At 37.9% G+C, this 9994-nt stretch overlaps 3 protein-coding genes across 5 annotated transcripts in view; all 3 read right to left on the reverse strand.

The window, feature by feature from the left end:
* Nucleotides 1-411: 411 nt before the first annotated feature.
* Nucleotides 412-2734, reverse strand: LOC109957077 (thiosulfate sulfurtransferase/rhodanese-like domain-containing protein 1). 2 transcript variants are annotated; one of them, XM_020594672.1, is made up of 4 exons: nt 2600-2734; nt 1466-1594; nt 1065-1227; nt 412-626 (listed from the first exon to the last, which is right to left on the reverse strand). In XM_020594672.1, exons 1-4 carry the CDS (start codon nt 2610-2612, stop codon nt 572-574), a joined length of 360 nt encoding a protein of 119 aa, XP_020450328.1. In that variant the 5' UTR covers nt 2613-2734; the 3' UTR covers nt 412-571. The 2 variants fall into 2 exon arrangements, with proteins under 2 accessions (XP_020450328.1, XP_020450337.1); XM_020594681.1 differs by having other exon boundaries at nt 588-626; nt 1070-1227.
* Nucleotides 2735-4057: 1323 nt separating this feature from the next.
* Nucleotides 4058-9994, reverse strand: part of LOC109955653 (thiosulfate sulfurtransferase/rhodanese-like domain-containing protein 1) — a 47337-nt gene continuing 41400 nt past the window's right edge. Inside the window, exons 1-4 of one of the 2 annotated variants that reach the window (XM_020592049.1) lie at nt 7043-7169; nt 5223-5351; nt 4754-4928; nt 4058-4272 (exon numbers count right to left, since the gene is read on the reverse strand). In XM_020592049.1, the coding sequence (XP_020447705.1) occupies nt 4218-4272; nt 4754-4928; nt 5223-5351; nt 7043-7055 (372 nt within the window). In that variant the 5' untranslated portion in view covers nt 7056-7169 and the 3' untranslated portion in view covers nt 4058-4217. Of the gene's footprint in view, nt 4273-4753; nt 4929-5222; nt 5352-7042; nt 7170-9994 lie in introns of those variants that run through there. The other variant, XM_020592039.1, reaches the window with a different exon arrangement.
* Nucleotides 7891-9534, reverse strand: LOC109955648 (LRRN4 C-terminal-like protein). The gene is made up of 2 exons (XM_020592026.1): nt 9417-9534; nt 7891-8680 (listed from the first exon to the last, which is right to left on the reverse strand). The coding sequence occupies exon 2, from the start codon at nt 8676-8678 to the stop codon at nt 7908-7910; it is 771 nt and encodes a 256-aa protein (XP_020447682.1). The 5' UTR covers nt 8679-8680; nt 9417-9534; the 3' UTR covers nt 7891-7907.

Genomic DNA, 9994 nt, shown 5'->3' on the forward strand with positions numbered 1-9994 from the left:
GCTGTAATAACTCTGCATTTAACCAGAAGAAAATAAATCTACGTAAAGCTGATTCCTGTTTCCTGAGTGTTACTTCTTGGGGCCTTCACATAAAAGAACCGGTTAGAGTTAAAAATACCCATAATATTATATTTTGGGGTTAACACCTCACTTTAGTCTTCCTATACACTTTCAAGAAATGTTTTTAAAACAATCATGTATGAGCAGCGGAGAATAAACATATTCATGTACAGTATATGGCTTAAAGCTATGGCTTAGCCTATGAAGACATTCTTTGTTTTTGTAAAACTATGCTACTTTATTTGATGCTATACCACATTGTATCTTTTTACCATGCAGGAGTGTTTTGCCAGTTTTGCATCCTAGATATTGAAGTCTTAGAAATTATCCACACAATTACATCTGACTGCGTGGGGGTAACAAATAAACTTTATTTGTATCCATTGATACATTTTAAATACAATGCTGTACTTCATGAAAATAAACCAGTATCAAAGGATAAACAATTTTGTCTACAGAGCTTTCAGAGTTGCTATTTGTTTAAATATATAAGGCTTTCCTTTAACATCAATCACTTTCCCTCTTTCTGGGACCACTGTGTATATCCTCCAGTATAATTACGTGCACTGAAACAAAGAAGAAAGGCACAGAATATAAGGGTTGTCATTATTACATATGAAATCTACAGTATGTTATAAAATAACAATGGACATGTTTCTACAAATGTATGGGCGATCTTTACTATAGGCATGACATGAATCTTAAAATACACTGCCTAGCCAAATTAAAAGTGATACTTGTACAATTGTATGCACTAATGCAATACTTCCACGTTAACGTCTGTGTTCATGAAGCTCAAAATGTCTCACTTTTTGGTGAAATTGTCATAAATGTATAAATTCAGTGGTATGTTTATTATTATGACATTGAAGTGTTGCATTGAAGTGCATACAATTGTACAGGTGTGACTTTTAATTTGACCAGGCAGTGTAGTTAGGGCTGCAGATGTAAGAGACCTGCATTGTCTGTGTGTGTGTGTGTATCATAAGCAGTAACTTATTTACTTAACATATCCTAGAGAATGGGCCTTGTTCGTGGCCATTTCGCTTCGTCTTCCAATTCGGCAGTAGAACACCAACTCTGGTGCATCTAGTGGTGGCTTGGTTACCCCATACTTGGCCAAGAATTCTTCTGGATTCATTTCAAGAGCAGTGCCTACTGTATCAACTGAAGAAAGAAAGGGAGGAAGAGAGGCACCATAGTACATGGATGCTGCACACTTTTGTATATTCATTATAAACAAAAACATGACTAAGAAAACCTTGATCTGAATGTGAACGATAAGTGGTAAAAATAAGGGGAAAAGGTATATTTAGTGTTCAGGATGAAACAGTGGAATATAATGTATGTATTTTAACCTTAAGATGTTTCCCTCCATGTAAATAAGTTTTAAAAAGAAGCTCACCTGGGATATGAACTGATCCTGGAATATGTCCTTCATCCACTTCCTCCTTAGTGCGGACATCAAACAGAAAGAGATTTTGGCTCTTTCCCACAAGGGCTTTCAGATCTTCATAGGAGATTTGCTTGGTAGCTGATAAAGAGAGAGGAGACACATTAAAGTCAAGTCGGCTAAGACTTTGTCGATTACTCCTATAAAATTGCACCATTCGGTTTATAGGCTTCAAATAATATAAAAGTCTGACACAAGATTTTATTACTAAGCATCCTTTAAAAAAATAAAGATTATGGTTCATGTGATGGGTTATGTGTAACTGCACACTGACATATTAAACTAAACTCTTTTCAGCAGGGGGTTGCATTGGCTTCTTTTCACTTCAAAAATCAATAAATACGTAATCAATAAAGCCCTTTTCCTTCAGATACAGGTATGAGGATCAGAGCAAATCACACTAAACTCATTTTATTTCACATCATCATTTATTCATGTTTTATCATGTTTGAAATGCTCAGACGATTACTGACATGGGTGATGACTGCTGAGGTGAAGGACACAAGATGCTGAACCTGATTTAAAAAAACCTAGGTACATCTTCACCTTCAGGGTATATTCTACTAGAGATTGCTCCCTCATGTTGGCATTCATGCTTTTCATATCAGTGTGTTGGTGTGTCTATAAAACAGGAAGAGCTGTACCCTTATCACCTGTGATATTGCAGATTACAGTATATGTAAACAACTTCTGCTTCATATAATTGTCAAATACTTGAAATGGTTTGCTGTCTGCTGCATGAGTAACACATTCGGGTGTGACACTGTCTACCTTTATCTGCTGAGTCATTCTGAATTAGACATATTTAAGACAGAAAACATCAGTGGCCATACTGTAAATATTTTTTTATATTCACCAGTTCAAAAGGTTACCTGTGCCGAGATAGTTGCACCAAATAAGATAGCATATGCATAAATGCTAAACTAATCTGACAATCAAATATTATAAATGCAACTTTAGAAACGATGTCAATAACTAATCTTTTAGCTGACTAGGCAGATAATCAACTTAAGTTCCTCAGACAACCTTAGAGATGTTTAATGTTAAGTGTGTCCGTCAACGTGAGTGGAGCGAAAAACCACTCACATGTGCTCGCCATCCTGGTTGTATCAATGTTGCTGGTATGAATACTTTGTTAAAACAACAAACCTTCCTCACGGTTATGGGTGACACGCATTCATTAATTCATTTTCTACCGCTCAGTCCCTGAACGGGGTCCCGGGGAGGGTGGGGGGGTGCTGGAGCCAATGCCAGCTGGCAATCGGGCGAAGGCGGGGTACACCCTGGACAGGTCGCCAATCCATCGCAGGGCTGACAAGCATTGATGGCAACAAATCATTGGCTACGGTGGGCGGGACGTAGCGCCAAAAACATCAGCAGGTAGCCAATCCGCTTGTTAGGAGGTAACATAACATTCTGTTTCTGAGTCCAAACTGAATCGCTTCGTTCTCCTCCTCTCTTCATGCCAGTGTTGTTTTCCCCATCGTTTCAATAAATCTATATCAAAAACCAGGGATCAGCTTTCATTTTATCACTTTCCTTGGAATGAAAATGAGAAAAATAAATGACCACAGTTGATTAGATAAGTCACAGTATTCTTAAATGAATGCAATAAACCATAAAAGTGCGCTGTTGGCTGCCTTGTTATGTAGCTAGCTATAATTGACACGAAGTTATCGTAAACACTATAAGTTACGTTGACACATTTTACGCTGATGGAAATAACAGCAAAGGGCGATGTAGACATACAACTCCATATAGGCTTTATACTGGAATAAGTGTACTACTACGTGTAATACAGTTAACGTTAGGTTATTATGCCACCTGGCAGAAGGGCAACAATTGCTATAGATAGATAGATAGATAGATAGATAGATAGATCACTATAGAAGGTGACAGGTTCCTTGGGTCTAGGGGACTTTGGACCCAACATCCTCCTTGGCATGTTTTTAATGATACTTTCAAAATAAAAGTTGAAAAGCTGTAGTTATTTTAGTATAAACACTTATGAAGGAATTATATAAATATATACATTAGCCTATATTCTGTATCATTGCAATTGATTTATTAACTTTTAAACAACATTTCAGTGGTGTACCTGGTTGAGTTGGAACTAGTTTAAACTAAGCTTCGTGACATAGTTTTATAGTTTTTATCAGGGAAAATGCATTAAAGCCACCATCCACTCATTAAAAAAACCTGCACATTGGTTATAATTTCTAAAAGTTTTTTTTTTCTGTGTAATACCCATAATATTATAATTTGGGGTTAACACCTCACTTTAGTCTTCCTATACACTTTCAAGAAATGTTTTAAAACAATCATGTATGAGCAGTTATATGGAGAATAAACATATTCATGTACAGTATATGGCTTAAAGCTATGGCTTAGCCTATGAAGACATTCTTTGTTTTTGTAAAACTATGCTACTTTATTTGATGCTATACCACATTGTATCTTTTTACCATGCAGGAGTGTTTTGCCAGTTTTGCATCTTAGATATTGAAGTCTTAGAAATTATCCACACAATTACATCTGACTGTGTGGGGGTAACAAATAAACTTTATTTGTATCCATTGATACATTTTAAATACAATGCTGTACTTCATGAAAATAAACCAGTATCAAAGGATAAACAATTTTGTCTACAGAGCTTTCAGAGTTGCTATTTGTTTAAATATATAAGGCTTTCCTTTAACATCAATCACTTTCCCTCTTTCTCGGACCACTGCTTATATGCTCCAGCATAATTACGTGCACTGAAACAAAGAAGAAAGGCACAGAATATAAGGGTTGTCATTATTACATATGAAACCTACAGTATGTTATAAATCTGCACATTTCATAATGACAGGAAAATAACAATGGACATGTTTCTACAAATGTATGGGCGATCTATAGGCATGACATGAATCTTAAAATACACTGCCTAGCCAAATTAAAAGTGATACTTGTACAACTGTATGCACTAATGCAATACTTCCACGTTAAGGTCTGTGTTCATGAAGCTCAAAATGTCTCACTTTTTGGTGAAATTGTCATAAATGTATAAATTCAGTGGTATGTTTATTATTATGACATTGAAGTGTTGCATTGAAGTGCATACAATTGTACAGGTGTGACTTTTAATTTGACCAGGCAGTGTAGTTAGGGCTGCAGATGTAGGAGATTTGGATTGTCTGTGTGTGTGTGTGTGTGTGTGTGTGTGTGTGTGTGCATCATAAACAGTAACTTATTTACTTAGTGTATCCTAGTACATATCCTAGAGAATGGGCCTTGTTCGTGGCCATTTCGCTTCGTCTTCCAATTCGGCAGTAGAACACCAACTCTGGTGCATCTAGTGGTGGCTTGGTTACCCCATACTTGGCCAAGAATTCTTCTGGATTCATTTCAAGAGCAGTGCCTACTGTATCAACTGAAGAAAGAAAGGGAGAAAGAGAGGCAGGTAGATCAGTATTTTAATATTAAGATTATATGAAACATTAGCAGCTAATGTGTAACATTTACAAAATGAAAAACTGAACAACAGTACATGGATGCTGCACACTTTTGTATATTCATTATAAACAAAAACATGACTAAGAAAACCTTGATCTGAGTGTGAATGACAAGTGGAAAAATAAGGGGAAAAGGTATATTTAGTGTTCAGGATGAAACAGTGGAATATAATGTATGTATTTTAACCTTAAAATGTTTCCCTCAAGCTCACCTGGGATATGAACTGATCCTGGAATACGTCCATTAGCCACTTCCTCCTTGGTGCGGACATCAACCAGAAAGAGATTTTGGCTCTTTCCCACAAGGGCTTTCAGATCTTCATAGGAGATTTGCTTGGTAGCTGATAAAGAGAGAGGAGACACATTAAAGTCAAGTCTGTTAAGACTTTGCCTGATACTCCAGTAAAATTGCACCATTCAGTTTTTAAAACTCAGGTTAGGCTTCAAATAATATAAAAGTCTGACACAAGATTTTATTACTAACCATCCTTAACAACAGAAAGAAAAAAGTCTACGGTTCATGTGATGGGTTACATGTAACTCTGCACACTGACAAACAAGCAAACAGCCTGGTAAGGATGTAACAACTAATAATATCATCAGCTCATTACCCATCAGTAACTGCTCCTCATGTTCCTATGCGACTTATCCACACTTCTCACACACACACACACACACACACACACACACACACACAGAAAGAGAGAGAGAGAGACAGAGAGAGCAAAGTAGAGGAGACAGGTTGAGTGAGAAAAACCAGAGATGAAAACTAAGTTGTTGTCCACGGACCCCCCAGATCCACTCTGCCTGACCAATTAACCTAGGGAAACACTGGCCAGGAGTTCACAAAGCAACATAAATACACTTTACTTGTGAGTGTTATAAAATGCATGAAGAAGCCAATTTGGTTTTGTGTGTGACAGCAATCCCAGCTTTATTTATATAAACGCAATCTCAATTAGTTATACATAGTGAGGTGTACAGATTTTGAATTACAGTTGTATGCTCAACAGCTGCCCCAACCTTTGCACATGCAACAATTAGGCTACAGTTTTTTTAATTTATTTTTTTAATTGATAAAAAAACATAATCCATTAACCTTTGAAGAGGTTTTTAAACTCTCTTTTCAGCAGGGGTTGCATTTGCTTCTTTTCACTTCAAAAATCCAAATATGTAATCATTAAAACCTTTTTCCTACAGATGCAGGTATGAGAATCAGAGCAAATCAGACTAAAATTATTTTATTTCATGTCATCATTTATTCACGTTTTATCATATTTGAAAATGATAGACTTGGTTGATGACTGTTGAGGTGAAGGACACAAGGTGCTGAACCTGATTTACATCTTCACCCTCAGGGCAAATTCCACTAGAAATTGCTCCCTGGTGTTGGCATTCATGCTTTTTTTATTCACACTTAAACAGTGTGTTGGTGTGTGTAAATTAGGAAGGAAGGTACCCTTATCCCCTTTGATATTGTAGATTACAGTATATGTGAACATGTTTTGCTTTATATAAGTTTTAAATACTTGAAATGGTTTGTTGTTTGTTGCGTGGGTAACACATTCTGGTGTGACACTGCCTGCTGAGTCATTCTGAATCAACAATTCAGTTATGTATTTGTATAGTAACAATTCACAACAAATGTCATCTCAGTACACTTTACAAAGTATAGTCTTGACCTTACTATTATTATTATTATAATAGAGGAAAAACCCAACAAGTCCCCCTTGAGCAAGCACTTGCCGACAGAAGACATCAGTGACCATAGTACCATAATGTAAAGGTTTTTAAAATATTCACCAGTTTAAAAGGTTCAGTGCGCCAAGATACTTGCACCAATTAAGATAACTACATAATTGTTAACCTAATCTGACAATCAAATATTATTAATGCAACTTCAGCTACGATGTCATTAACAAAACAACTTTTAGCTGAACGCATAATCAGCTTAAGTTTCTCAAACAACCTTAGGGATGTTTATAAAGATAAAGTCTGTCTGTCAACGTGAGCGAAGCGAAAAACCACTCACCTGTTTTCGCCATCCTGGTTGTGTGAATGCTGCTCGTATGAATATCTTATTAAAATAATAGACCTTCCTCACGCTTATGACTGACAAGCATTGATGGCAACAAATCATTGGCCACGGTGGGCGGGGCGTTGCGCCGCAGGTAGCCAATCCGCTTGTTAGGTGGTAGCGTCATATTCTGTTTCCTCGTTCTCCTCCTCTCTATATACGAAAGTGTTGTTTGCCCATTGTTTCAATAGATCTACATCAAAAACCACGGGTCAGGTTTCATTTTACCACTTTCCTTGCGATGAAAAGGAGAAAAAGAAATGGCCACAGTTGATTAGATAAGTCACAGTATTCTTAAATTAATTAAATAAAATGTATTTAAAAATGCGCTATAAATTGTCACATCTTACACTGATGAAAGTAACAGTTTGCTTTGGCTTAGTCTCCAGGTCGCAAATCAACTGAACAGCTTTGGACAGTTGTTGTATTTTATCAAATGCGTGCCTATTCAAAACCTTTCAGATGAAAGCAAAAATTCAACAAAGACAGATTTTTTTATTAAAACTATTTTAGTTTATTAAAATTTTCAGTCAGTATCTGTATTCTAAAAATATATTTAAATTTTAATTCAGCACACAAATGAATAAAAAAATCATTACAATAAACCTACAGGTTAATTTGCCAGCAAAAAAACCTGTAGTTCTAACCCAAAAGTATTTCCACAAACATTGCTGCTGTTACTCCGTCATGTGCCTTGAAACTGGAGTGTAAACAACTTTGTTGATTCAATAACAAACCCAGTGCAGAACTGTTTGACTATTGGTCATGATCATACTGCTGCTATAGACTGTGTATACTGTATAGTTTGTGCTGCTCTGGATCACAGAGCTCCCTCCGTGCTGTAAGAGGGGTTCCCTAGTCCATCAGTGGAGTCTCTCTTTCCCCTTTGACACATTTTGAGCTTCCAGAAAATCACACTTATGACAAGGAGAAGGAGGGCGACTCCTCCAAGTATGACCCAGATCAATAGCTTGTGGTCAGAAGATTCAGGAGGGTCATACCGTTTACAGGAGAACTCTGAGGGGGAGCTGTGCCCTGCATCGTTCAGCGCCTCTACACACACTTTGGTCCCAGCTTCCAAAGATCCAACCAAACCTCGTCGCAAAGCACTTCCGTATTCCTGGGCATCACCGCCACTTCCTTCAACTGCCACTCTGTACAAAGACACCACAGAAGACGGTGCACACCACTGCACTTCTACCTTCCCTCTGTCATCCCCTTCAGTGACTGGCAGCAGTGCTTGAATGCGTGGTGCGTGAGGAGGCTCATCAGCCTCACTGAACCCAGGACAGAGGCACCCAGTCTGTGCTGAAAGATGGGCACACGGCTCCTGATTTTCCAGGCAGGGGTTGTACTTGCAAAGCTCCTGGTGCACAAGGGGAGTCTTCACAGAGGACAGCACCTCAGGAGGAAAGCTGGTGTAGTCATCCTCATAGTCATGGTCTGAGCCCAAGCCAGTGATAAATATGATCCGTGGACGAGTGACAGGAGAAGAGGTGGAGGTAGCGTGAGTGAAAAAGTGGGGGTGGAGGAGAGACAAGACACTCAGAAAAAGGCGAAGCACTGTCAGATTCCTGCACAGTGACATCATGTCTATGGACAGAAATGACAAAAGATGAGAATGACCTTCAAAAATATTAAACCACACTATTGTAATTATGTTCATCCATTAAGCCTAAAGTAAGACTTGTATCTTTATTCATTGTTTCTCAATTGATCTTTCAGCCTATATACAATTTCAGTGCACAATAAGGAATTTAAACAGTAAATAAGGTGGAATAAGGAAACTGAAACCAAGAAGCTTAAGTTATTCTTTTGACAATAAAAGACAAAGTAAGCATGGCAACAAGAATCCACAGTGGTACCATAATCGAGAAGGACAGTGAGTTTTTAAGATTTAGTTTTTCATTTTTGTTGTTTGGATATTCAAAAAAAGAGAAAAACAAGTTAAGTTTATGGCTTGGAAGTAGCTTTGTACATAATCAAAGATTTGCGGTGTTCTGGTGTCGAGCCTGTAAACAACTTTGGATAAATAAATGCTGAGTTTTGGAAGAAAAAAATAAAGTACATCTATTGGAAAGACACCATCAGCACTTCCATTTTCCCCTGGCAGCAAGCCAGTAGAGTTCTGTGGGAACCCAGAGCTGAATCAAAAAACAAATGGATTTCAGTTTACATTCTTGTTAATTTTAGAGTAAGTGGAAAAATCTTTTCTCATAGCCTTATGACTAAATCAATAAACTTATCTATTCTAGTGGTCTGCATCTGGCCAACACTCATCACCACAGTGATAAAATGAATTAAAATGTATGTAAAGTCTTTACTGTACCTGGTTGATGCTGATGGATATTCCAGGTCTGTACTCACTCTCTTGTTGCCACTCTGTTGGCTCTCACCGTGTGCTCGCTGCCGTCTTCTCACTGTCCCAAGTTGTTTCCCTCAGATTTTCTCCTCCTCCTTCTCAGCACCCCCTCATTTTCTCCCCTTGGTGCCCCTCCCTGCTCCTTTTACTCCTCCCTACAGACTTTTTTTTCACATCTAGCCTATTTCTCTTTCGCAGCAGGGCTTCCAATTAGTCTTTGTTGCCTTGTACATTTCTTTCTATGGGATTTTTGTGAGAGTGTGGGTCTCAAAAGGATGTAACTGTGTGCTGTTCAGCATATTAATTTTCTAAGGAGCAGCAGGAGGCAGGCTTGCACTTGTTGCAGCATGTGTAATTTGTAGGTGCAGCTGTCTGTTTGTGATTCCTTTTTTAGGAGCTAAACTTCCTGCATACTCTGCAGGTGTTCTTGTGGAATGACCAGAACATAAGGTCATGTCAGTGTTTGTTTATGTGTGCCTTTGAGAGTAGGGGATGAGGAATGCACATGTGTATTTTTTATTATAGACCCCCCCCCCCCAACCCCC

The sequence above is a fragment of the Monopterus albus genome, unplaced genomic scaffold (genome assembly GCF_001952655.1).
Source record: "Monopterus albus unplaced genomic scaffold, M_albus_1.0 scaffold2.1, whole genome shotgun sequence".
NCBI classification, from domain to species: domain Eukaryota; kingdom Metazoa; phylum Chordata; class Actinopteri; order Synbranchiformes; family Synbranchidae; genus Monopterus; species Monopterus albus.

Bases quoted from the DNA above. Each gene is read 5' to 3' on its own strand.
- LOC109957077 (XM_020594672.1), bottom strand. The intron at 1,228-1,465 runs GTGAGCTTCTTT...TTCTTTCTTCAG, and splicing joins AGGATCAGTTCATATCCCAG to TTGATACAGTAGGCACTGCT. The intron at 627-1,064 runs GTAAATAAGTTA...TCTTTGTTTCAG, and splicing joins CATTCTCTAGGATATGTTAA to TGCACGTAATTATACTGGAG.
- LOC109955648 (XM_020592026.1), bottom strand. From the start codon at position 8,678: ATGATGTCACTGTGCAGGAATCTGACAGTGCTTCGCCTTTTTCTGAGT.